We start from the raw sequence: 27,684 nt of genomic DNA on the forward strand, positions 1-27,684 counted from the left end.
GTAATGCTGATGGTTTTGCAGCCCAGTGTTTTACATGAAAATATATGCACTATATACTGAAGTGAACATTATTGTTACATGAAACACGTCTAGTCTGTCTCCTGATATTAATTCCAACCCTTCTTCCCTAGCTGAACTAATGAAAATCCTAAGCAGAGTGTAGTGGCTAACATCTAAGGAAAGCTTACTGCCTGTTGCATACTATTCTAGCGACTCTGAATAGCTATCTTATTGAATCCTTCAAGCAACCCTCTGCAGTGGGTCTTCTTATAGTTGACAGGTGAGGTTCAGAGATCTTGATCCAGGCCACAGGACTATAAGGCACTAGAGCTAGGATTGGAACTCGAGCAGGCTCACTGCAGAACACTCCTAATCTATTTTCTCTCTCCTAGCTTGAGAAACAGGCTCTGTCCTAGATGACCTGGGTCCTCTTTTTGGACCATCCTGGTTTGTCGTTAGGGCAAGGTTCGTGCAGTTTCACTTACAGGCTGTCTGTGTTGGGATCCTTGCTTTCCCACTGATTGGCTTGTAAAAGTGCTGTAAAGAGTCTTTAGGCTCCCCACACGCAGTGAGCTGCTCAGCGTTCACACTGCTGGTGCTGGCCTGCATCCCACCTCGATTTCCACCTGCTGCTTTGGAATTGGGCAGGAGGGCTTCCTTGGAAAACCTCTCCTCCCGTGAGCTTTCTTGGGCTGTGTTGGCAAACAGCTCCTGCCAGCTCCCTGTTCCGTGTGCCAGGGTCTGAGTGGGTGGGACAGGGGGCTGGCGAGGTCTGCGAAGGCTCAGTTCCTTCTAACGCCACACCTAGGCTCTTTGGCCACTGGTTCAGACTCCCTCTGTGCTGTAATCATTAACTCCTGCAGGAAGCCCACGAGACAGACAAGTATCAGAGTTTCTGCCTCTTGCCAACCAGGGCCAGAATCTGCTGAAGTCCCGAGATGGAGAGAAGTAAGGAAGAAGATGGCGATGGGGGGGTGGCAGGGCAACAGCCAGGCCATGGGGCCCCGGGGCTGGCGATGAAGAGGGAGATTGGTCTGTGGAGCGCTGTGTCCTTGATCGTCGGCTGTATGATCGGCTCGGGAATCTTCATGTCCCCGCAGGGGGTCCTGGTCCACATGGGCAGCCCTGGGGCCAGTCTGGTGGTCTGGGCAGCGTGTGGCCTCCTGGCCATGCTGGGTGCTCTGTGTTATGCCGAGCTGGGCGCCCTGATCCCCGAGTCTGGCGGGGAGTATGTGTACATCCTGCGCACCTTTGGCTCCCTGCCAGCTTTCCTAGCCGTCTACACGCTGGTGCTGGTAGGCAGGCCAGCCGCCATCAGCGCTATCTCCCTGAGCTTTGCTGAGTATTCACTTGCTCCCTTTTACCCCGGCTGCTCCGCACTGCCCCAGGCAGTGCTCAAGATTGTGGCAGCCGCCTGCATCCTGCTGCTGATGCTGGTCAACTGCTGGAGCTCGAGGCTGGCCACCAGGCTGATGAACGTGTGCACGGCGGCCAAAGTGTTCTCCTTGCTGGTCATCGTGGTGGGAGGGGCCGTGGCTCTGGGCCAGGGCCGCAGCCGCAGGGAAGCCCTTCTGTCTGCCTTCCAAAACACGACCCAGCAGGCGGGGCGCATCGGCATGGCCTTCTACCAGGGCCTGTGGTCCTTCGACGGCTGGAGCAACATCAACTGTGTGACGGAGGAGCTCAAGAATCCACACGTGAGTGCAAGCCGCAGCTTCTGGGGCGGAAATCTCCAGCCATCAGCAGCTCCGATCTTCAATTATCCAAATCCGAGGTGACTCAGACCATGAGCCATTCAGCTGGAGACGTGGGCTCCCTTCCTGCATTCATGGGGCTGGGATGCCAACCCACAGTCTACCTGGCTTGGTGTATGTGATGATAGAAATTGTTGCTTCTCAAGTACACGGAGAACTTTACAGCATCACAGCCATGGTCTCATTTTTCCATCCTGTGAGGTAGAAATTATCACTAAATTATCATTAAATTTAGTTTAGAAAGGGGGAATGGTGTTAAGGTTTTACTGTTTGTAGGAGGCCAGACTAGATGACTCAGTCTGGTATTTCCTGGCTGTTTTCCCCAGGGCACTGCAGTAGGTACTTAATTCACAGTTGCCAAAGCTTGGGAGCCACCGTGGGACATAGCACACTTTGGCACAGGGGAAAGAGCCAGTCCTGCCCGTGAGCTTGGAGCTGACTCATCATTGTCCTGGTTGGGGACAGGTCTAAAGGCAGCTTGGGACTCAGATGGGACATTTGGATCTTTGGTTACTATGGATGCTCACTCTTTGCTATAAATACATTTACCTAGGATATTATTTGTTTTATTTTTGTTTTCTTAAATCCAAGAGCAGAGAGAGGGAGAGGAGAGAGAAAGAGAGTGAGAGGTGGAGAGAGCCAGGAGTCCTGGGAGCTGGTTTTTATTTTTGCATTTAGTTCCTCAAGCCCTGGTTCCTTGCCTCTAACATGGGTGGCAGTCTCCCTGCCTACCTCTCAGGGCCCTGGAATAGCAGAGGTGTAATCACTCGGGAGATGGCTGGGGTCCGAGTACTGCAGCTGCTGTACAATGTAAGCCTCATGGGAATGGCTGGAGTGTGCTCAGGGTGGCTCTGCGGTGGCCCTGCAGAGCAGAAGCCCTGGCCCATACAGTGCTCAGAGGCTAGAGGCTTCCTCTGAATTCAGGCCCTGAGCTCAGAGCAGGGCCAGGAAAAGAGCGAGGAGCCTAAAGCTGAGGGAGATCAGCCCCCTGCTTAAGCACACCTTTTCTATAAAGGAAAAGAGAGTTAATATTTATGTCTCTGTCTGTCGTGACCACTCAGCTCTACTGGTTTTTTATTTATTATAGTTTATAAGGGGAACACATTTCATGGATTTCATACATATAGATTTCAGAGCACAGTGCCACTTCCCACCCTATCCTCCCTCCCACACACGCTCCCACCCTCCCTCCTCCTTTCTCCTCTCCTCTCCTCTTCTCTTTTTAAGATTTATTTATTTATTTGAAAGGCAAAGTTACAGAGAGGCAGAGGTCTTCCATCTACTGGTTCACTCTCCAGATGGCTGCAATGGCCGGAGCTGCACCAATCTGAAGCCAGGAGCCAGGAGCCTCTTCCTGGTCTCCCACGCGGGTGCAGGGGCCCAAGGACTTGGGCCATCTTCCACTGCTTTCCCAGGCTATAGCAGAGAGCTGGATCAGAAGTGGAGCAGCTGGGACTTGAATTTGAGCCCACATGGGATGCCAGCACTTGAGGCGGTGGCCTTACCCGCTACGCCATAGTGCCGGCCCTCCTAAGATTTATGTATTTATTTGAAAATCAGCCAGCTCTACTGTTACAACCTGAAAACAGCCAGAAGTAAATGCGTGAATGTGTCTGTGTTCCAATACAACTTTATTCACAACATCAGGCAGCAGGTGGGATTGGGTGGGCTGGGTCGCACAGCCGAGGGCATCCATGGTGAGACCCCAGGAGGGAGAGCTCTGTTGCACCTTTGCTCTGCGGGGCCTCCTCTGGACCCAGGCAGAGCCGGCTTTCCGGTGCTCGGTGACAGAGAGCCTCTAGGTCATGCTGTGGCTGGCCAATTTCCTTCGCCCTCAGATCCCCAGATCTTAGGCGAGAGGGACTTGAGAGGGCCCATTCTGTGCAAGAACTTGCTTTCCTGCCTGCTTCACTTTCACCGGCTTGCCACCTGGCCTGCTAGCTCGGGTACCCAAGAGAGCCGATAAGGCAAGCAAGGTATCCTCCCCGGCAGAGGAGGCTGGGGCCTCGGCTCTCGGGGCCCATGCAGTTGATGGCAAAACAGCTCTGGAGAAGGAGCATGGAGGCCAAGAAAGCCAGGAAACATGAGGGGAGGGAGCGTAGCCATCCTTGTGACTGACTGCAGAGGCCCGAACAGGGGAGTGAGGGTACTGCCCCGTCCTCGGTGCCCCTATGCACCTGCACCTCCACAGTTGCCCAGGGGGCACGTCTTAGCTCAGGCTGAGAAGATCTGCGGGCTGATTTTTATGAAATTCTGAAGAGTAGTGGGTAGGCTGTTCAGGGGCAGCAGTCTCCACGCGGGGAAGGGTCTGTCTCCCCACCCCTGCTCAGGAGTGCGCAGTGGTAAACCTTTCCAGACAAGACAGCTTCTCTGTTTTGTTTAATGTTCCTTTCTTCCTCTAAATTTTTTATGTATTTATTTTCACCTTATTTGAAAAACAGAGACAGAAATTTCCCATTTGTGTGTTTACTCCCCAAATGCCTGCCTGCAACGGCTAATGCTGGGCCGGGTTGAAACCAGGAACCCAGAACTCAACTTGGGTCTCCCATGTTGGTGGCAGGGACCCAGCTACCTGAGCTATTGCCTGTTGACTCCCAGGGTGTGCATTAGCAGGAAGCAAGTTTGGAAGTGGAGGACGCCGGACTGGAACCAGGCACTCTGGTACAGGATGTGAGTTTCCTAAGTGGCATCTTTTTTTTTTTTTTTTTGGACAGGCAGAGTGGATAGTGAGAGAGAGAGAGAGACAGAGAGAAAGGTCTTCCTTTGCCGTTGGTTCACCCTCCAATGGCCGCTGCGGCCGGCGCACCACGCCGATCCGAAGCCAGGAGCCAGGTGCTTCTCCTGGTCTCCCATGGGGTGCAGGGCCCAAGCACTTGGGCCATCCTCCACTGCACTCCTGGGCCATAGCAGAGAGCTGGCCTGGAAGAGGGGCAACCTGGACTAGAACCCGGTGTGCCGGCATTGCTAGGCGGAGGATTAGCCTGTTGAGCCACCAAGTGGCATCTTAATCATGCCCAAAACACCAACCCTGAATGTTAAATTTCCTTTAAAATTTTTTTTTAAAATTATTTATTTAAGAGAGAGAGAGAGAGAAATATCTTCCATCTGCTGGTTCACTCCCTAAATGCCTGCAAGTGCTAGAGCTGGATTACATTGAAGCCAAAAGGCAGGGACTGTATGCAGGTTTCCCACATAGGTGGCAGGAACCCAAGTACTTGAGCCATCAGCTGCTGCCTCCCGGGCCCATTAGTAGCGAGCTGGATTGGAAGCAGAAGTGGGACTCAATCCTAGGCACTCTGATATAAAATGCAAGCATCCCCACCTACTGCACTACAACCCCTGCCTCTCTGATGTTACTTTTGCAACATAGGTGACAGCAATGCTATGTTTGGGTGCACAATGTGGCACCCCATGCCTTGGGGACCATGAACCCAGGGAGGAGAGGCATACAGCATTTATCTCAGGACCTGGCACAATGGATACAGCCCTGCTGAGCTCTGTGTGGTGCCGCTGTGCTTGTTCTGGGGGCCTGGGAAGACCTCGTAGGCTTCTCCCATGCCATGTTCTTGCTACCCTGCAGAAGAACCTGGTGTGGGCATTGATCATCGCCATCCCCATGGTCACCGGCCTGTACATCCTGGCCAACATCAGTTACCTGCTGGTGCTGTCACCCAGGGAGATCCTTTCGTCCGATGCTATGGCTGCGAGCTGGGGGTGAGTAATTCACATGAGCTGTTCACAGACACCAGGCAGACACTGCAGGTTGGGGAAGGAGAGTGGGGCTTGTATATTTAAGCTTCCCTCAGAGGCACTGCTTGCTCCCCATCCAAGTGGGGCCTTGGTTCTCCCAAGCTGCTACTGAACTTTCATCCCCTGACTGCTTTGTTGTCTTAGGAACCAGATTCTGGGGTCCTGGGCCTGGCTGGTGCCCTTGGCTGTAGCCATCTCCACATTCGGGTCTGTCAATGGGGCTTTCTTCAGCGGAAGCCGTGTGTGCTACGTGGCTGCAAGAGAGGGCCACCTGGTAAGAGATGGAGCCTGGGGCAGAGCGAGGGGTGGGTACCGTGGGAGGGGCACTCGGGAGGCTGCCAGCTCAGCTTTCTCCTGCTCACGGCTTAGCCTTGTCCCCAAAAAGACTTAGCCCTCTTTGCTTCTGAGAGTGGGGCTCAAGCACTCCACACCTCTCAGCTTTAACTCCAATCCCTTCACTCCCAGGTTCCTGGGAGGTCATGGCACTTGGCCACCCTGTGGGGAGGGTGTGGATGATAAGGATATTCATGCACAGCAAGGGTGCAAGGGCCAGGGCAGGACAGGTAGGAGCAGCAACATCGTGTGCCCTCTGGCTTTCCTCCCGAGGGACTCTCCTTCCCCGTGCCAGCTTTTACTGCAATAACAGTGCTGAGTAGTAGACACCCCCACATCTCAATGGCTTGCAGCACTAACATTTGCCTCTTGCTTACTGGGTCCTCCGTGGCCCTGGTTCAGGCTGGGGCTTGTCCAGGTCTTCTTGCACCAGCGTGAGGCTGTTCCAATCTCAGGGACCCAGGCCAAAGTGGTAGTGGCTCGAGAACATGGTTTTGCCTGCAGCAAGAGGCAGGGGTTCAAGAACACAAACCAAACCTTACAAGCATATTCAGAGCCTCTGCCGTGCCACTCCTGCTTATAATTTTTTAAAAAGATTTTATTTATTTATTTGAGAGGTAGAGTTAGAGAGAGAGAGAGAAAGAGAAAGAGAATGAGCAAGCCAGGTCTTCCATCCACTGGTTCACTCCCCAAATGGCTGCAACAGCCAGAGCTGGGCTGATCTGAAGCCAGGAGCCAGGAACTTCTTCCAGGTCTCCCATGCAGGTCCAGGGGCCCTGGCTCTTGGGCTGTCTTCTACTGCTTTCCCAGGCCATAGCAGAGAGCTGGATTGTAAACAGAGCAGCCGGAACACGAACTGGTGCCCGTACGGGATGCTGGCACCACCGGCAGAGGCTTAGCCTACTATGCCACAGTGCCAGCCCCTCCAGCTCATAATTTACCAGCCAATGCATTGGCATGGCCAGGCCCATTAATGGATGGGGGCCTCTACAGTCTCTGCAGAGGTGGGGAGAGGGAAACTTGAGGAATTGTAATACAGTCTACCATAACAACTCTGGTCCATCCATATCTATCCTGTGCTCTCCTCCCTGGGCCTGGTAACCCCAAGGGAACCTCAGTGACCTACACGTGGAAGTGGCGGTGACCGGTGACTTAGGCTGAGCACACACGTATCAGAATGTGTTTGAGAGAGGAAGAGATAAATGCTGTGGCTTGCCTGGGGCCTGTGTGACACCTGGCTCTGCTTCCCAGCCCCGAGTTCTCTCCATGGTTCATGTGCACCGCCTCACACCGTCTCCAGCCCTGATGTTCACCACGGCGGTGGCTTTGGTGCTTATCATCCCAGGAAACTTCAGCAGCATTGTGAACTTCTTGAGGCAAGTGAGACTGTCCCCCGAGGCTGAGGCCCTGAACACCCCTGTGGTACACATGTACATAAACACACGTGCTCTTCTGGAGTGCCTCCCTGTGTACATGCTCATACATGGGCGCACATATGTAAAACACGTGCATGCATGTTTCTGGAGTCCCTTATGCATACATATTCACTCGTGCACATATACAAGGACACTTTAAACAGTTTGTGGAAATGGAATGAAAAGATTATGTTGGTGCAAAAAAAATTGAAATTCATGCATACAAGCGGTCTCCAAAAATTAATGGGAAATGAATATTATGAAAAAGCTACAAGTACACAAACATAGACACACACACTTCCAGAGCCTTCACATGTACACACACACGTGTATATATATACAAGTGCACCTGTGAACTATCCTGGAAGCCCTCCATGTGTACACACTCATAAGCATCAGTGCATACACACTTCTACAAACCCAGGCTTGGGGCCCTAGTGTACACACACACACACACACACATATGCTTCGCCATTCTGCCCTAGTCGTGTTTCCACAATTGACCATGCCTCATTTCCAAAAATTCAGTAAGACAGATGTTTTTCCAAAAGATGGACAAAATAAGACTTGTGTGGTCTTTGTCATCTTTTTTTTTTTTTTTTGGTTCCTTCCTCCAGTTGCTAAGCTGATGCTGCAGGATATTTGGGCATTATTCACACAACTTGGGGCCCTTGGCTATGTTGTCATTTTTCCTTGTAGTGTGGACCTGCATGCTGGACTCTGACCCCACGTAATCTCTGTGGCACTCAGGGCCAGCCATACCAACCCGTGTGGCACAATCAGTGATTGCATCAAAGTGGGAGAAGTTATGGCCCCTTTATTATTTTCCCCAGGGCAGAATTGCTGAGCTTTTGTGATACCCAGTTGTAACTTTATAGCCTCCTTTGAAGTAGGGTGAACAGGCAGATCCCTCAGCCAACAGGCAGGCCGAGTGTCTGGGTGCGGAGGGAGCTCTCAGAGCCGTTTTGTAAGCACCACATATTCTGTCCCTTTGTTGTCTAATTAATCTGGAACAGTACACTCGGTGCTTGATGTGACTTTCTTAAAACAACAAGTAACAGACATGGCTTTTTCTTTTTATCTTCTTTCCCATGAGAAAGAATGACATCACTGTACTGCGAGAACAAAATCAAATCCATAGTGAGCGTGGGGAGCTTTCAGGCTGAGCCTGGGGATGGTGACCGAGACATCCCAGGACACAGTGATAATTGTAGGATGATCCTTCCCAACCAGGACCCAACATCTCCCAGTCTTGACCTCCTCCAGAGATGGTCTGATCTGGACCCTGCCTCCTAGTTTCAATGGCGTTTTTATGAGATCTCCCTCAGCCACTCATAGATAGACACTGGGGCCAGCAGAGGGCAGAGTGAGAGCTGTGTGGGTGCTCAGTTGTCGCTAGCCCGAAGGGAAATGACAAGTTGCTGGCAGAAGGGGGGCTCTGCTACAAGCGTGCTGGTTCCCGTGGGGAGCACGGGCGTCCCTGAGACCCAGCAGACTCTCCCTTTTAAGAAACACAAAGCTCTTCCTGCCTTCAAGCGTTTCCTCCTCATCTTGCCAGGGAAAGTGCTATGGTTTGGGTGTCATGCATTGAAATGTAATCCCCACCGGGTGATGTGAGAAGGGTAGAAACTTAATTCAACTATGGCGCTTGCAGGTAGGGCCTTTGGGAAGTGGTAGGATTTATCTAATCATTGTGGTGGAGCCCATGATTGAATCCTAGTATCTTTATAAGAAAAGGGAGAGAGACAAATACCACACACACACACACACACACACAGGCTCCCCGTCTCCTGCCATGTGACCCTCCCCCCCCCGTACTATCCTGGGACTCTACAGAAAGAAGACCATCGTAGATGCACCTTCAGCCTTGTGCCCCCAGAACCATGAGCCAAAACAAACCTCTTTTCTTTATACAGTAGCCTGCTCTCAGGTATTTCATTATAGTGGCAAAATGCGGCTAATACAGCCAGAGAAGGCTTGATCTGGAGTTTTCCTTTCAGCCTCCTCTCCTGGCTCATCTATGGAACCACCATTAGCTGCCTCCTGTACTTGCGGATGAAGCGGAAGAATCTTCCCAGACCTTACAAGGTAGACTTTGGGGTAGACACTGGGCTTTTCTACCCCTGGGCTCCTGCCTGAGGCACAGCTTTGGGCTATGGCTTCATTCAGAACCCAGAGGAAGAATGTAAGGTGTTGCCACTATCACATTTCATGTGTGTGTGTGTGTGTGTGTGTGAGAGAGAGAGAGAGAGAGAGAGAGAGAGAGAGTGCGCAAGAGCGAGAGCTGAACTGCAAGGCATGATCCATGCTTGCTGGGGATCATTTCTCCTCTGGAGGACCCTGAGGGAGAACACCCAGAGGCAAACACAGAGAGGATGCAGGTATGTGCTGGGGTTCACAGAGCAGACGATGATGCTGGGTCCTGAGCCATTGCTCCTTGAAGAGCTCGCAGCAGCCCAGCAGGTGGTTCCCCTGGTCCAGGTGAGGTATCATGGCTCAGATTAGAAGAGAGAATTAGTGGCAGCTGGAAACAATAGCAGGCATGCAGGAGGATCGGCGTCCAGGGACCATGCACCACCTCCCATGCCCCACGGCATCCAGGAGTCAGGCCCAAATGCCTACTGTCTGCCCTCCGCAGGTTCCCACCCTCATCCCTGCCGTCATGCTCCTGGCTTCTCTCTACCTGGTGCTGGCACCCATCATCGACCACCCCCAGATGGAGTTCCTGTACATCTTCCTCTTCCTGCTCAGTGGCTTCCTGGTGTATTTCCTGTTCGTCTACTTCCAGTGGCAGCCCAGGTGTTTGCAGACGGCTACCCTGCAGCTCCAGCTGCTCATGGAAGTTGCTCCAACCACTAAAAATATGGACTGAAGGACAGGATGAAGTCTTCGTTGTTCTTTTTGCTGAAAAACCCCTTGTCCTCACACAGGTCTTGCTAGGCGTTTTGGGTAAACCACCCAGGACACACACACCCTCCCCGCCCCTGCCTTCTCACAACACAGCCATGCTGGGGTTACAGGACCACCTCTCTGGGTACAAATATCTGCTAGCTACTTGTAACCTAGGTGGGTTCCGTGGAGTAAGTTCCCTCCTTTGGGATTTTGGGATGAGAATTCTAGGGTAGTGCTCTGCCTCTGATGGTAGCTTGAGCTGAGGCATCGCAGATTTTGTGGGACTGTCTATTACGGGACTCTATCATGCAACAGAGAAATAGAGAGGCTACGGTTTGAATATGGTTTTTCTCAGCAAAACTCACATTGTGGATTGGTTCCCAGTGTAATGGTGATGAGAGGTGCTGGGATCTTTAAGGGGGCTGGTGCTGTGGCGTAGTGGGTAAAGTCACCGCCTGCAGTGCTGGCATCCCACATGGGCACTGGTTCGAGTCCTGGCTGCTCCAATTCTGATCCAGCTCCCTGCTAATGAGCCTGGGGAAAGGAGCGGAAGATGGCCCACGTGTTTTGGCCCTGCATCCACCCGCGTGGGAGACCTGGAAGAAGCTCCTGGCTCATGGCTTCGGATTGGCCCAGCTCCGGCCGTTGTGGCCAGTTGGGGAGTGAACCAGTAGATGGAAGACCTCTCTTTCTCTCTCTCTTTGCCTTTTCCTTCTCTCTGTGTAACTCTGACTTTCAAGTAAACAAATAAATATTAAGAAAAAAAGAAGGTGATGGGCACTGCTGCCATGAAGGAATTAGTGTCTTTCTTGAGAGGTCGGGTTAGTTCTCTCCAGAGCAGATTGTTCTCTGTGTCTTTCACACATGGTCTTTCTGAAGCACGCACGTGCCCTTTCTGCTCTCCACCACGATGTCATGCAGCACGAGGCGCCCACCGGAAACCGAGCTGCTGACGGTGCTGGGCTTCTGGACGCACAGAAGGAAGAACTGAAATAAAACTTTCTTTGTAAAGTGACCAGCCTTGGGTACTTTTGTTCTAGCGACAAAGATACACAATGAGATGTTGAGAAATGAGAAGGTACTTCAAAAAGTTTGTGGAAATTGGAATTAAAAGTTCAGTATGGGGCTGGTGCTATGGCGCAGCAGGCTAGGCTGCGGCTTGCAATGCCTGCATCCCATTTTGGAGCATCAGTTTGAGACCCAGCTGCTCTGCCCTTCTGAACCAGCTTCTGCTTACTGTGCCTGGGAAGGCAGTGAATGATGGCTCCTGGACTTGGGCTCCTGCACCCACGTGGGAAACCAAGAGAGAGTTCCTGACTTCCGGCTTTGGCCTGGCCCAGCCTTGGCCACTGAGGCCATTTAAGGAGGGAACCAGTGGATGGTTCTCTGTTTTTTTTCCCTCTGTTTCTATGCCTTTCAAATAAATAAAAATAAATAAATCTGAAAAGCAGTAAGTTTATTTTGGTGTGAAAAAATTTGAAATCTATGCATAGTTTTTGAATAATATGCATTTTGCGAACTTTTTGAAGATGCCCCCTTCCATGCATGGATTTCAAAGTTTTGCAGCAAAACAAACTTATCCTTTAATTCCATGATCTTTTTGCAGTGCCCTTGTGTGTGGCCCCACAGAGTTGGAGAGCAAATGAGATAGGGTAACTGTTGCAATCCCTGATGGCGACAACCTGAGACCTTAAAGTTCCGTTTTGACTCAGTGAGTTTGAATGGGTCATTTCTTATCACCGTCAGAAAAGGTTTTGGCTCTGACGAACTGCCTTGTTCAGGAAGACATGTGCTTTATGAGTGTTCGAAGCTGCCCACGGGGGCCGACACTGTGATGCAGTAGGTTAATCCTCCGCCTGCGGTGCTGGCATCCCACATGGGCGCCAGGTTCTAGTCCCGGCTGCTCCTCTTCCAGTCCAGCGCTCTGCTATGGCCTGGGAAAGCAGTAGAAGATGGCCTAATCACTTGGGCCCCTGCACCTGTCTGTGAGACCCAGAAGAAGCTCCTGGTTTGGGATTGACCCAGCTCTGGCCATTGTGGCCATTTGGGAAGTGAACCAGCAGATGGAAGACCTTTCTCTCTGTCTCTCCCTCTCATTATCTGTAACTCTAAACAAAAAAATCTTAAAAGAAGCTGCCCACCTGCTCACAGAACAAGAGCCACATCCCAGGAAGAAGGCGTTATTGGCTTTGGGTGAAACTACAATTCTAGAAGAAAGGATGAAAAGTTGGAGCAAACCTTTGTTCTCAGAGAAAATGTTTGCTGTTTTACATATTTAAACCCCTAGCACAAGGAAGCAGCGGGACTCCTCTGCCTCTCCTGGCTATCTTCTCCTATGTTTCCAATCTTTCCTTCTCAATAAACTTCTTTGCTACAATTGAAAATTCTCATGTGTTCTTCTTCGCTAAAATTACCTCCTTGTTTGTTCATCTGCCTCAGATTTCGTAGCTGACAGAGCAAGTTCCTGGGGTTCATCTCAGCTGTTACAGCTGCATGTTATGAGCCCCCAAACTCCAAATCCTGTTACCTAGCGATTTTATGGAAGATTCGCTGTGTGGGTGGGCATGGTTTATTAAATCATTGGCCATTGGTTATTGAACTCAATCTCCAGCCACTGCCTTCCCCACTTCTTCCCAAAGGTCTGGAGGAGGGGCCAAAAGTTCCAGTTCTCCCATGATTCCTAGCATCCTGAAGCCACCTGTCATCTCATTAGCATATAAAAAGCCCTCATATCACTCCTAAGATTCCAAGAGTTTTAGGAGCTGCGTGCCTGGAACCAGGGACAAAACCCCAAAATCTATTCTCTGTTACACCACACTTGTGAATTGTGACATTTTAGCAGCCCAGTTTCCAAGGACACTGCCACTAGTGAAATTCTAGGAAAAATCCTCATATTTCTCTCCCCAACCCCCAGCAGGACAGCCTGCCTCGGAGAAGAGAGAATTACGAGAGAGGCTGGTTCCATTCAGTTCCTGCCACAGGAGGGCATGTGTTGGGCCGGAAGTCCACCCAGAGAGGCTCTGGACCCCACGGGCAGCAACTAGTCCTTTTTTTGCTTTGTGGTCCCATCAACCTGCACCTCCGTCCTCAGGGAGCCTCTCTGGGCTCTGGACAGAATGTCAGCTGTATGTTTGGTGAGGGTGAGGTTAGTTCTTCTTCTTCTCCCTCCGCCACTACTACTGCTACTACTTCTCCTTCTCCTTCTTCTCCTTCTCCTTCTCCTTCTTCTTCTTTAAGATTTATTTATTTGTTTGAAAGGTAGAGCAACAGAGAGAGGGAAAGAGAGAGAGAGAGATCTTCCGTCTACTGAGTCACTACCAAATAGCTACAACAGCTGCAGCTGGGCCATGCTGAGGCCAGGAGCCTGGAACTCTCACATGGAGGATAGGAAGTTGGGTTGGAAGCGGAGCAGTCGAGAGTCAAACTAACACTCCATATGGGATGTCGGTGTCGCTAGCAGTGGTTTAACCCACTGAACCACAGCACCAATCCCGCGTGAGGTTAGTTCTTAAACATGTTTGTGCATTCCTCAATTCTTGTCATGGTTCTGGGCTTCTTGCTGGTCAGCAACGCTTGGTGAGTCAAAATAAAGAAATATTTGTCGGACAAGGAGAGAACGAGACACATGTGTTTTAAGGTTTGTGCCGGTGCCCACCGGCCTCACAGCTCTGCCTCTGAGGCCGTGTCCTGAGACGTCTCTCCAAGGATGAGGGACCCCTTCCAAGTCTTCACCAGCAGATGTTTGACTGCAGGTGGCAAGTGGAGAGGGCAGCTAAGCCGGGCACAGTCTGGGTCCTTGGCCATGCCCCTGCTTAGAGTAGGTCTCACTTTGTGACTCAGTCCTTCCACCCTCCCCCAGACCAGCTGCCTTTTGGCTCCCTGACCTGGGACGATGCAGAAGGAAAGGCCCCAGCCAAGCCTCTTGACGGGCCCCAGGGTGGAGGCTGGGAGGGCTCGGGGACGGAAACCTGGGACTTCTTGGGGAACGAGCACATCGGAGTTCATGGCTCCGAGTTCAGGTCATGGTCTCCAAGTCACTTCTCTTCTGTAAGGTCAGAGGTGACAAGGTAAGTGGAACGGTCTTGGCCTTTGGACTAGGGAAAAAAAAAACACATTCCGAAGCCTGGAGACAAAGGTCAGGAGTCCTTTTTGTTCCCTTGAGAGAAGAAATACTTTCCAGGAACTCTCTGGGGCAGGTGCTGGCCGGGCTCCTGGGGGAGCAGAGCAGTGTTCTTTCACCCCGGGCGCAGCCCTGCAACATTGGATGTTTCTGTTGGGGGCAAAGCCTAACTGTCGAAACCATAAACTCTCGGCTCTTTGGGTTTCATGTTGGCCATGCATCTGTCTTCTGCTGAACCATTAGAGTGGTGGACATGGGTCTCATTGATTAATCCATATCAATTAATGCTGTGGCTAACATTTAAAACATTACAGAGGGGTATAAAGTAAAAATGAAACTTTCCCCATATTTCCCATTTTGGGGGCAGTCAGATTCCCTGCTTCCTTCCAGAAAGTTTCTAGACACAGACAAGTAAGCCATGGTGGAGCGTGCACTGCCCTGCTGTCACCCCGTGGAGTTACATGTGCCCATGTGACTCTCTGGGTCAGTACCGTGGGAGAGGAAATGGTGTCCACGTGTGTTGCTTTTAGTCAGAAGATTTCAGGGCCAGCACACGGTGTCCTGCACGCTCCGTTTTCCCTCTGCATGGATGACTGGCCACGTCCTGGTGGCTGCTTTGTTAACCTGTCTCCTGGTGTCAGAATGACATGGAGGGGCAGCCCCGATCACCCTGGAGTGTGAGCACAAGGGGCCCTCTGTGGCAGTGAGACGTTGCACGAGGTACGTGCTTGATTTTTGTCTCCTTGTCATTTCCTGAGTGATGAGGGTGAGAGCATCTTTCGTCATTCCTGATAAGTCCCTTCAAAGGGAGCTGAATTTGTGCTAATGAGGGGATTCCTGGAGGACTGGGCTGGCTGCCAGAGGAACCCACACTGTCACTGCAGGTTGGAACTTTCAGTCCCACTCCCTACCGCAGGGGAGGAGTGAGCAGTCACTGATTTAATCAGCCCTAAATGAAGGCGCTTGGAGAGCTTCCGGGACGGTGAGCACATGAGGCGCGGGGAGGGTGGCAGGCTTGGAGATGGCGCAGCGGCTCCACTGCCCCACCCTGCCCTCTGCACCTCTGCTTCTGACTGCTCAGTGGTATCCTTCATCATAAACTGATAATCAGAAAGTGTTTTCCTGAGTTCAGCGAGTGGCCATAGCAAATGATCAAACACGGGGAGACGGCTGGGAACCTTCCATAAGAAGCCAGAGGCCTGGGATTTGCAGACTAGCTTGGAGGTGCCCTGAACCTGAGGGGTCTGTGTCACCTTTGAAGACCTGATTGGTGTGGCGATCCCACACACTCGATGTCAGTGCTGCGGTGCCAACACACCAGTGTTTCCTTCCCTTTGTCGTTTCAGGGCACTGGGATTTGAGGGTTGTTTGTTACCGCAGTGAAATCCAGACGGTGCTTTCTCCTCTGCTTGGGAGTCTTGCCATCGCCAGGGACTTCTAGCCAGCAGGGGGCGCCAATGGAAGCTGCATACGACTCCAGGTCATCCTGCCCCAGTCTCCCTACGGCTGCCGCCGCAGAATTTTTTCTCACCCATCTTCTCTGTCCTCCTCCTCCTGCAGGCAACACCCTGCCTTCTTCCTTCTTTTCCACAGGCGCTGTCTTATTTCATCTCCAGGAGAGGACAAACTGGTTCTGCTAACATGCATGAAAGACATTTTGTCCAGTGAGGGCTTTTTGAATCTTTGTTCCTGCTTAGGTGTAGGCTGCAGAAGGAAAAACTGCCTAACCCAGCCCTTGGGGCACCAGTGAGAGACAGAAGGAGACAAACACAGAAAAAGCAAGCAGGTACTGTCTCTGAGATGTGACCTGACACTTGCAGACAAAACACCTGCACAGAGCATCCTTTTCTTATTTTTAAAGTTAAGCCTCAGTGGAATTGGCTGAGCTTCTTGTCATTTATGATTCTTTTAAAGGTAATCATTTGTTTATTTTGTTATTATTGTTGTTTATCTGAAAGGCAGACAGACAGAGACCTTCCATGTACTGGTTTACTCCCCAGATGTCTATAAAAACCAGGGCTGGGTCAGGTCAAAGCCAGAAGCCTGGAACTGCATCTGGCTTTCCCACGTTGGTGACAGAGACTCAAGCACTTGGGCCATCATCTGCTGCCATTAGCAGAAAGTTGGATCAGAAGCAGAGGAGCGGGGACTTGAACCAGATGCTCTGATAAGGGGTACAGGCATTCCAAGTGGCATCTTAACCACTGCACCTAATGCAAAGTTTATCGCTTTGGTCCAAAGTCCTCTTCCATCTCCTCAGGTTCAAAGTCCTCTTCCATCTCCTCAGGAAAAAGGCCAAACACAAAGCTATCTTTAAAACATAACACAGGGGCGGTAAAAATACCATCTTAAGGTGATCATATGGATAGGATTAAATTTCTGGTAATAATAAAGGTAATTAAAAAGGACTGAGTGCTCCAACATGGGAAACAGTCTGCACAATAGACTCATAAAATGACAATCACTTTAAGTAGCACTCTGACCTCACAATCAGCTTTTAAGGCATTCTGGTCTGGCTGAAAAGCCCACAGAGCATTTCAGGCATGGAAAGCCAAGACACCGTGGAAGAAAATATCCTACATGAAGGACCTCAGTCTCTGAGACCCCAGTGGAAAGAAGTGGTCATCAAAGAAGGAGATACTTTTCTCGGAAGGGAGGAGAGAACTTCCACTTTGCTTATGACCTTGTCTAAATACTGATGGAGTTTGTGGATTCAAAAGGCTTCCACAGCTTAGGCCACTCATGTCAAGAGCCTCGGGTGATCACTGACATCATACATAAGAGTGTTAATTGTTAAATTAACAACAGGAGTCACTGTGCACTAACTTCCTACACAGGACCTCTGTCCTCAAAAAGTTGCATTACAATTATGTCTAAGTGATCCCAAAAGATGTATCATTCTTGGATACTTCTTTAAAATTAATTAAGTTTCTAAAAAAAAAAAAAAAAGAGTGAACTTCAAGATGCAATGACTTTGAACAGCCCTTGTCCTGACTGTTGAGAAAATTTCCCCCCCTTTTGTTTTTTCATGCAAGGTGTTGAACTCTTTACTTAGTATAGAGTTGGTCTTCTGTGTTTAAAGTTAATCGAAGGGGCTGGTGCTATGGCATAGCCGGTAAGGCTTGCCACCTGCGGGGCCAGCATCCCATATGGGCGCTTCTCCACTTCCAGTTTAGCTCTGCTGTGGCTTGGGAGAGCAGTGGAGGATGGCTCAAGTCCTTGGGCCCCTGCCCCCATGTGGGAGACCCAGAAGAAGATCCTGGCTCTTGGCTTCAGATAGGGTGTGTGGGTTTGAGTCCCTGCTTTGCTTCAGAAAAATCTGAATCCGTGAATGTATGAGAAGAGAGCATTTTACAGTTAGTTTTCTGTTATGGGTGACTGAATCAGTCCATCCCCAAGACCAAGTGGTTATTTCAGAGATGAAAAGGCAAAGAGGCCGTGGCATGGCCTCCGCATCTTCCCATGGCCCTGGGGATCCTGTGAGGCACAAACAAGACTGGACAACATCATAAATGGACCCAAGTTTCTCCATGGTCCTGGCAACCCTGCTCCAGGAGGCTGCACTCCTGTGTGCAACACACTGATCCTGGTGCCACTCAGGGCGGTGAATAGTCACATGTGCAGAGCCGCCTCTGCTGTGTGAGTCCCAGACAGGGAGACAGGCCACGGGGAGATGTCACTGTTTCCATGGCAATGGCCACATCTACAGCCTGCAACCCAGGCCTTGAGCTCTGGTGCTGGACATTCCCCCATGACTCCCTGCAGCCCTGTGAGTATGTAGGGTGAAGTGAGGAGAAGGCAGCCTGGGCAGCTCGGCTCAGAGAGCGGAGGGACCCGAGTGAGTCACTCAGGTTTATTCCCAAAGCCAGGGGTGACGCTGCAGCTTCAAGAGGAACCTGGCGCTGTGGGAGGAGGGACAGGAGCTGCTGCATGGGGGTCCTGGTGCAGGAGCTGTGGGCCTGAGGGATGGGAGGGACCTGGGACAGGCACAGGGGGCACTGCCCAGTATTCTTGCTTGAGGGTGAGCAGGAGATGTCAGTGATGACGGAGGGTTTGAGTCTGGGTGAATGCATTGTTCATGGAAGCAGGGAAGATGGGAGGAGGAGCAGGTTTGGAGGAAAGAGGGCCTTGAATTTGTTCCATCTGAGATGCCATGGGACTGCCCCATGGAGATGTGTGAATTTGTGTATCTGGAGCTCAAAAATCCAGGTCAAGGTAGAGCTGTACATTAGGGAGTGAAGGTGGAAACTGAAGTTGGGAGAGAGAGTGTGTGGAAGATACCCTGATGAAGATGGAAGTTTTTGATGCCACAAATCAGCTGCTATGGGAATGACCAATCTTACAGAATCCCCAAGACCTGACCACCCCTCTCTCCTAACCCCCCAAACCCTGCACACATACACAGAGGTATATACTTTTGACATTTGCCTGGTGTCCTTTGGTCCACCTAACCACTGCCCTAGCAGGTGGGTCTCTGGAGAAGGGAAGTGATGTCGCTTTCATCAGACCCTCTGGTTTTGGGTGACAAGTGTTAGCCTTGTAGGATACCTGTGTCTATTGGTGTTGCCTGCCAAGGTTGCCGTGGTAGCAGCCCATCCCGGGCTCATGGAAATGGCAGTGGCTGGCAGTGTGTCACATGTCTGGAATGACCAGTGAACAAATGTCCAGTAGCCTGCTCTGTGCTGGCTAGCAGTCACCCCGGGAGGTGGTGACCAGAGGGGACTTGGGAGGGTCCTGACCATGCCGTTGAGCAAGGGCATCTCTGCAGAATATTTCTATTGTGATTTAGAAGACCTTCCATGAACAGCGGCCTTCCTGTTGGAGTGGCAGGGGTAGACAATGCTTCTGTGCCTCCCAGGCAAAAGTCCACCCCCATGAACTGGAGGCAGTGACAAGGTTGAACCCCAGACCCAAGGGGACCCCTTGGCAGGACCCAGTGAGGAGGAAAGTGCTTGGAATGACTGCCTGCTCACCTGTGGATCTGGACGGGATGAGCCATCAGGGCTGGCCTCAGCTCAGCGGGGCCACCATGCCTGTCCCTTGCCTCTATGGTTTCAGTTACCCCTTGTGCTGGCTACATAGGAGCCTAGGACTGACTCGCTGAATGCCTCTCACAGAGACTGACAAGCAAACCACACGATGCAGAGGATCAAGAAGTCCCAGAAATTCCCAGAGCTGGGGCTCTCCCTGGGTCTCAACGGGCTCCTTAGCAGCCCGGTGCTGTCCCTTCACTGGACATCAGTGTGACTCCTCGCTCCCTGTTCCCTATACCTTTTGCTCTCCATCTCTCCCATTCTCTCCAGTCACCTTCCTGCTGCCTGGCTGGCTCCCTGCAGAGTGACAGCTCCTGCCTGGACCCCGGCACTAACACTCTGTGTCTCTGCACCTAGCCCTCTGTCAGTGAGCAGGCCAGGAGGAGAGCCCCTCAGGCCCTTAGAAACCATGCTCTCCTAAAGCCAGGGCCAGCACTGGCCGGGGTCCTCGGGAGGCCTTGGTGCATCACCCCTGTAGCTGGGCTTGCCTTGCCAAGGCACAGAGCCTGGGCTCCTGGCTGCACCCCCATTGTACATATGGGGACCAGGAGAGGAGGCACCTGTTCGGCTTGGACTGATGGCTCCTCTCAGCTCTTTGATGGAGGTGGGGACCCAGCACTCGAGGCCTAGGAAAGTGGGGTGTGGCTCAGACCCAGGCCTCCTGCACCGAAGTCGCACAGTCACTCTCTGAAGAATCCAGAGCACATGGCAATGAATTTTCCTGTGAACATGGAGTAGCAACTTGGTTCATGCTGGTTTCCCGTTGTTACTCAGAGGATAGGGCCAGCGCCTGATCTGCACGTGCAGCCACCAAGTCCTCCGTAGAGCTAGCCCTGTTCCTAACCCCCACACAGCTGCTGGCCCTGAGGCTGGGAGGTCGCAGGGATCTTGATCTCTGCAAACACCTCTGGCACTTGGCACTAGCAGGAGGTTTCTGGTGCTTAGGTCCCCAGCCTTGGCCCAGAGCTCCCTGCACACAGGCCCGATGGGCCCCTTTCCCCCATGGCCTGGGATCTTACTTCTGGAGCTGCCCTGGGGCTGGCTTCTACTCACAACTGCCCCTGTCTGGTACCAGGTCCTGGCTCTGAAGGCCATCTGGACACCTGACCTCACTTATGGTCCACTAGGAACCTTACAGATGCACCCTGCCCCTGGTTTAAACCGTTACTCCTGCCACAGCAGGTGTCTCTGCCTCAGCCCCAGCTCTTTGTCAATTGCTCCCTGCGGCTTCTGGCTGCCGAGGCTGCAAAAAGCCGAAGGCTTCACCTGATGCTTCAGAAATGTGAGAGCAAACCAGTGACTCCCTCCTCCCTCCCAATCTCCTGGTGCCCCCTTGTTGGCAGAACTCAATGCACACCAGTTGACAAAGGAGCGTGTAATTCCCATAGCTCCAGCCCAAGAGTGCAGAAGGGTGGGCCAGGGGCTGAGGCTCAATAGCTACATGACCACCACAGTGCTGAGCCACCTGTCCTTGCTTGGCAAGCTCTCCCCATCTGCCTGCCGGACCAGCCAAAGCCAGAAGCCGAGAACTCAATCCAGGTCTCCCACAAGGGTGGCAGGGATCCAACTACTTGAGCTATCATCTTCTGCATCACAGCGTGTGCACTAGCAGGAAGCTGGAATCAGGAGTGGAGCTGGGACTCAAGTCAGGCACTAAGACATGGGATGCTGGCCTCTCTAGTCGGCTTTCTCTGGACCAGATGCCCCGTTTGGATTCCCACAGAAACCTGTCAGCCCTTCCAAGCAGCCCTGGCCAGCAAGTAGGGAAGTGAAGTCTTCATGTGTGTATCTCCCATACTTGGGAGTGAGTTTCTGGGGAAAGAAGAGACATTGCCTGTCAACTTGTATAATTTTCAAGTCTCATCCCATAGCTCTGTGTCTTTGTTGAGCCACAGTCCTGAAGTCCTAAGCTCTCTCTGACGTACGTTGGAGTAAGTGGGGAGCAATTGTTTTGCTGCAGGCTGTTTCTTGTACAGGGGTTCCCAGGCACTGCCAGGGAGCTCATTTCTTTCTCCTATAGTAACAATGGCTAACAGTTACTGAACACCAAGCAGATACCAGACACGCCTCTTCACACTCCTATGTCTCAGCAACTTTTGAACTGAGGCGCAAAGAGGTTAAGCAACTTCTCCAACGTCACATGGTCAGAAGGTGGCAAAACAGGAATCTGAACCCAGGATTCTGGGCTCCACAGCCTGTGTCCTTAGGCACGGTGCAATTTTGCCCAAGGACCATCAGAATTAAGAACGTGTGTCAACTCACCATGCCGATGCCAGTGTTAATAAGAGGCTGTTCATAAGAGGATGGCACTGGGGCACAGTGGGTTAAGCCACCACCTGCAATGCTGCTCCACTTCTCCTCCAGCCATGTACTGATAACGTATCTGGGAAAAGAGCAAAACAGCCTGAGCCCCTGCTACCCATGTAGGAGACCCGGATGGCGCTCTAGGCTCCTGGCTTGGGCTTGGTCCAGCTCTGGCCATTGCAGTCATTTGGGGGGAGTAAACCAGTGGATAGAAGATCTCTCTCCCTCTCCTCTCTTTCTCCTGTGTTTCTCTTTCTCTCTCTGTAAATCTTTCAAATAAATAAACATGTCTCTAAAAAAAAAAAAAAAGTGGAAAATGAGGCTGAGAGCAGGTACATGACTCACCCAGTAGCGAGTGAGTGGTAGAGCCAGCAAAGAAGCCCAAGATCTGTCCCCTGGGCCAGGGCTTCTTTGCTCTTCCTCCTGGGGCTCTCCTGGGGCTCTGTGGGGAAGAGGGCTTCAGCCCTGCCACCTTCCTTAGCACTCACAACCTGCAGCTTTGGCCTTACCTTTGTTTCTAGCCTTGATTTGGGGACTAGGCAGGGGGTGGTGGGGGAGGGAGTTGCAGGGTTGGAGACAACAGACTCTCCTATCCTACTCCTCTACCATGTGGAGCTGGCAGAGCTGTGTAGGGCAGAAATGCGCCCAGAGCAGCCAGGGAGGAGCTGCCAGAGAGCTTCATGCAGCACAAGCAGTGGGAGACAGCCAGGACCGGCGGTGCCAGTCTGGGCACTCCGCCCACACAGTGCCTCACCCACTCCTGGGCGCCTCCAGGGCCCGTGGGGAAGCCCCTCCTCCTGCCAAGCCAGATCGGGGTCTGCCTCTGGCCTTGCCTCTGTGAGGGGTGGAGAAGTGGCTGTAGGCGCCTTCTTAGACCTGGGGCTTGGAAAATGTGAGGTGCCACTGGGTTGGGAGTGGGTGATCCAGCACAGGGTTGCTACTCTTCTCAATCCTAGGATCCCAGAACCCTGTCAAGAAGAGCAGGAAGCTGTGGCTAGAGGGCATTTCCTGTTTACTGCTGGCACCTGGGCTGGTCTGTGCCGGCCACCCTTCTGTGGTTACCGTGAGCCACCGTGTCTCCCAGCTGACGCTCCCACTGGGCCTGGGGAGTGGGTTCGCTCCAGGTGTGTTCATCTCACACGGCCAGGGCTGACCGTAGTCTTCCTGGCAGCAGTGGTGAGGGCCTGCCCTGGCTGTGCAGACCACCCGGTTCTCCAACCTTGGCTTCGGCAACACCTCATTTCACAAAGAAGCAGCTAGCGTTGCCCAATTCAGCAAAAATAAATAAATAAACTGAAAAAGAGAAAGGCCCCAGTTAAACTTGACTTCCTAATAGACATCAATGAATCCGTTTTTAGGTCAATGTGTTCTGTATTTTATTTGCAAATCTAAGAGATTCAGACTTAGGGAGGTGAAGTGGCCTGTGTGAACCTGCGACAAGCAGGGTGGGATTCTAGCCACTCGGCTGAGGAGCCTCTGTTCTCCATGACCTGCCAGCCGGCTGAACTTGGCCACTGCAGCCAGAGGTGTCTGTCCTGCAGGGAACCGCGCCCCAGGATGGTGGCTGCCCCTCCTCTTGAGAGAGGGCGTTTGACAGTACCGCAAGAGGAAACAGACGCTCTACAGCAGTGACTTGTGCAGCCTGGCCACACCCCACTGCAGCACCATCTGTGATGCTTGCTTTTGTGTCCACTTGCCTGGACCAAGGGGGCTCAGACGTATGGTTAAACAGTATTCGAGCTGTGTCTGAGAGGGTGTTTGGGTGAGGTTAGCCCTGGAGTGGGCAGACTGAGTAACTTGATCGTCCCCCGGTGCCATGGGGCCTCATGCAATCAGCTGAACAAAAGAAAAAGTGGGCCTGCCACGAGGGAGGAGGAACTGCCCCTGTCTGGCTGCCCTTGAGCTGGGACCTCTGTTCTTTCTGTCCCAGGACTCACGCTGGAATATTGGCTCTTCCTGGATCTTCAGCCTTGAGGCCTCTGGACTGGAGCCTATGTGAGGAGTCTTCAAAAAGTTCATGGCCCAAGATTAACTCAAGAAGACACAGACAATCTAAACAGAGCCACAGCAAGCAATGAGATTGATGAGACTGAAGCATTAATCAAGTCTTCCATCAAGGAAAAGTCCAGAACCTGATGGCTTTACTGCAGAATTCTGCAAAACATTCAAAGAACTAACCCCAATACTCTTCAAATTATTCCAAAATGTTGAACAGGATGGAACTCTGCCAAACTTTTTATGAGGTCATCATTATTTGATACTAACACCAAACAAAAACGTGACATGAAAACAAAACTACAGAACTATTTTCTTTTTTCTTTCTTTAATATTTATTTTATTTATTTGAAAGTCAGAGTTACAGAGAGAGTGGGAGAGACACAGAGAGAGAGAGAGAGAGAGAAAGATTTTCCATCTGTTGGTTCACTCCTCAAATGGCCGCAATGGCCAGGGCTGGGCCAAGCCAAAGCTAGGAGCCAGGAACTTCTTCTGGGTCTCCCATGAAGATGCAGGGGCCAGAGACTTGGGCCATCCTCTGCTGCTTTTCCAGGTGCATTTGCAGGGAGCTGGATCAGAAGTGGAGCAGCCAGGACTTGAACTGATGCCCATATAGGATGCTGGCATTGCAGGCAGCAGCTTAACCCACTACACAATAACATTGGCCCCCAGAACTATATTCTTAATGAACATAGATGCAAAGACTTGCAACAAAACACTAGGAAATCAAATCCAACACCACATCAGAAAGATCATTCTTCATCATCAAGTGGGGTTTATCCCAGAAATGCAAGGGTGGCTCCATGCCTGCAAATCAATAAATGTCATAAACCACTTCAATAGAATGAAGAACAAAAACCATGTGGTCATCTCAATAGAAGCAGAGAAAGCATTTGACAAGATTCAACACCCTTTTATGATAAAAGCCTTCCACAAATTAAGTATAGAAGGAACACTCCCCCAAATATAAAGCCTGTGTATCACAAACCAACAGCCAATATCATACTGAATGGGGAAAAGCTGGAAGCATTTCCCCTCATATCTGGAACCAGACAAGGATGTCCATTTTCACCACTCCTATTCAGTATAGTGCTAGAAGTTTTAACCAGAGCAGTTAGGGAGGAGAAAGAAATAAAGGGCATCAAAATTGGAAAAGAAGTCAAAGTACCCATGTTTGCAAATGACATGATGTTGTACATGGAAAAACCTGAAAACATGCCACCAAAAAGCTGTTAGAATTGATAAACCAATTCAGTAGAGTTGCATAGAAAAATAAAGTAGCTGGGGCCACAGCTGTGGCATAGTGGGTGAAGCTGCTGCCTGCTGTGCCAGCATCACAAATGGGCGCTGCTTGGAGTCCCGGCTGCTCCACTTCCGATCCAGCTCTCTGCTATGGCCTGGGAAAGCAGTGGAAGATGGCCCAGGTCTTGGTTCCTTGCACCTGTGTGGGAGACCCGGAAGAAGCTCCTGGCTCCTGGCTTCAGATCAGCGCAGCTCCGACTGTTGTGGCCATCTGTGGAGTGAACCGGTGGATGGAAGACCTTCACCACCCCTGCCCTGTTCTGTCTCTCTCTAACTTTGCCTCTCAAATAAATAAATAAATCTTTTTTAAAAAGGAAAGTAGCTCTTTTATATGCTAATGATGAATTCAATGAAAGAGAAATCAAGAAAGAAATCCCACTCACAATAGCCGCAAAAAATTTCAAATGTTTAGGAGTAAATTTAATCAAAGAAGTGAGATATCTCTACAATGCAAATTATCAAACATTGATTAAAGAAATCATCGGGGCTGCTGCTGTGGCTCACTTGGTTAATCCTCTGCCTGCGGCGACGGCATCCCTTATGGGCGCCGGATTCTGTCCCAGTTGCTCCTCTTCCAGGCCAGCTCTCTGCTGTGGCCCGGGAAGGCAGTGGAGGATGGCCCAGGTGCTTGGGCTCCTGCACCCGCATGGGAGACCAGGAAGAAGCACCTGGCTCCTGGCTTCAGATTGGTGCAGCGCCTGACTTCAAAGCATACTACAAAGCTACAGTAATTAAAACAGCATAGTACTGGCATAAAAACCAATACATTAAGTCAATGGAACACAATAGAGAGCCCAGAAATTAATCCATGTGCATACATCTTACTTATTTTTGACAAAAGAGCTCAGACCATACAGAGAGGTAAGGATAATCTCTTCAACAAACGGTGCTGGCAAAACTGGATGTATACACGTAGATCCATATTTCTCATTATATACAGAAATCAACTCAAGATGGATCAAATACCTAAATTTAAGATATGAGTCTATGAAGTTCTGGAAGAAAGCATAAAGGAAACACTTCGAGACATTGGCATGGGAGACGACTTATTGGACAAGACCCCCAAAGCACAGGAAACAAAAGCAAAACTAAGCCCATGGGGCTACATCCAACTCAGAAGCTTTTGCACAGCAAAGGAAATGATCGATAGAGTGAAGAGACACCCAACACAATGGGAAAAATATTTGCGAGTTACCTGACAAAGGATTAATATCCTCAATATATCAGCAATTAAAAAACTGTGCAGTGTTGGCCGGCGCCGCGGCTCACTAGGCTAATCCTCCGCCTTGCGGCGCCGGCACACCGGGTTCTAGTCCCGGTCGGGGAGCTGGATTCTGTCCCGGTTGCCCCTCTTCCAGGCCAGCTCTCTGCTGTGGCCCAGGAGTGCAGTGGAGGATGGCCCAAGTGCTTGGGCCCTGCACCCCATGGGAGACCAGGAGAAGCACCTGGCTCCTGCCATTGGATCAGCGCGGTGCGCCGGTCGCAGTGCACCAACCGCGGTGGCCATTGGAGGGTGAACCAACGGCAAAAGGAAGACCTTTCTCTCTGTCTCTCTCTCTCACTGTCCACTCTGCCTGTCAAAAAACAAACAAACAAACAAAAGAACCAAAAACTGTGCAGTGGCATAGTAGGCTAAGCTTCTGCCTGTGGCACCGGCATCCCATATGGGTGTTAGTTCATGTCCTGGCTGCTCCTCTTCCAATCCAGTTTTCTGCTATCGCCTGGGAAAGCAGTAGAGGTTGGCCCAAGTGCTTGGTTCCCTGCACCTGTGTGGGAGACCTGGAGGAAGCTCCTGGCTCCTGGCTTCAGATCTGTCCAGCTCCAACCATTGTAGCCATTTGGGGAGTACGTTTGGGGAATGAACCAGCAGATGGAAAACCTTTTTCTCTCTCACCTCTCAAATAAATAAATATAAATAAATAATTTTTTAATTAAAAAAAAAACCCTTCAGCAACAAAAATAATCAATCCAACTAAAAAATGAGCAAGGTACCTCAATAGACAGTTCTCAAAAGAAGAAGCACAAATAGCCAACAAATATATGAAAAAATGTTCAACATCACTAGCCATCAGGGAAATGCAAATCAAAGCCACAATGAGATATCACCTCACCCCAGTCAGAATGGCTGAAGTCCAAAAGACAGAGAGTAACAAATGCTGGCAAGGATATGGACAGAGGGGGAACACTCATACACTGTCGGCGGGAATGTAAATTCGTGCAGCCACTGTGGAAACAGTGTGGAGATTTCTTTAGAAACTGGAAGCAGACTTGCCGAATGATCCAGCAACCCCACTACAGGGTATATAACCAAAAGACTTGAACACATGGTATCAGAGGGACACCTCACCACCACATTCATAGCAGCACTGTTCACAATAGCCAAAGTCTGGAATCAACTAAGATGGCCATCAGCAGATGCATGGATTAAAAAAAGTGGTATATATATATATGCGATGGAATATTATTCACTATAAAAAAAAAAAAGCTTGAAATTCTACCATCTGCAGCAAAATGGACACAGCCGGAGGACATCACATCGAGTGAAATAAGCTGGACCCAGAAAGAAAAATACCACATGTTCCCCCTTACATGTGGGAGCTAAAATTTAAAAGCAAAAGCAATAAGAAATTGTTTATAGACATTGTCTATATTCCCACTAAACTAGCCTTTTTATTTGCTAAGCTTCTTATTTGGTGAAGTATTAAACCTTTTTACTAGTGTAAATTTAAAATACATTATTTCAAAAACTAAAAAAAAAAAAAAAAAGAAGAAAGAAAGAGGGTAGG

The 27,684-nt window shown here is 50.8% G+C and overlaps 1 protein-coding gene across 1 annotated transcript; it reads left to right on the top strand.

The window, feature by feature from the left end:
• Window positions 1–938: 938 nt before the first annotated feature.
• On the top strand, window positions 939–10,162 carry LOC133773005 (b(0,+)-type amino acid transporter 1-like). The gene is made up of 6 exons (XM_062210141.1): window positions 939–1,697; window positions 5,335–5,468; window positions 5,649–5,778; window positions 7,089–7,213; window positions 9,253–9,340; window positions 9,891–10,162. Exons 1-6 carry the CDS (start codon window positions 939–941, stop codon window positions 10,122–10,124), a joined length of 1,470 nt encoding a protein of 489 aa, XP_062066125.1. The 3' UTR covers window positions 10,125–10,162.
• Window positions 10,163–27,684: the final 17,522 nt, after the last annotated feature.

Source organism: Lepus europaeus, chromosome 13 (genome assembly GCF_033115175.1).
Source record: "Lepus europaeus isolate LE1 chromosome 13, mLepTim1.pri, whole genome shotgun sequence".
Classification (NCBI taxonomy): Eukaryota; Metazoa; Chordata; class Mammalia; order Lagomorpha; family Leporidae; genus Lepus; species Lepus europaeus.

Bases quoted from the DNA above. Each gene is read 5' to 3' on its own strand.
- LOC133773005 (XM_062210141.1), top strand. From the start codon at position 939: ATGGAGAGAAGTAAGGAAGAAGATGGCGATGGGGGGGTGGCAGGGCAA. The intron at 5,779-7,088 runs GTAAGAGATGGA...TCTGCTTCCCAG, and splicing joins CTGCAAGAGAGGGCCACCTG to CCCCGAGTTCTCTCCATGGT. The intron at 7,214-9,252 runs GCAAGTGAGACT...TTTTCCTTTCAG, and splicing joins AGCATTGTGAACTTCTTGAG to CCTCCTCTCCTGGCTCATCT.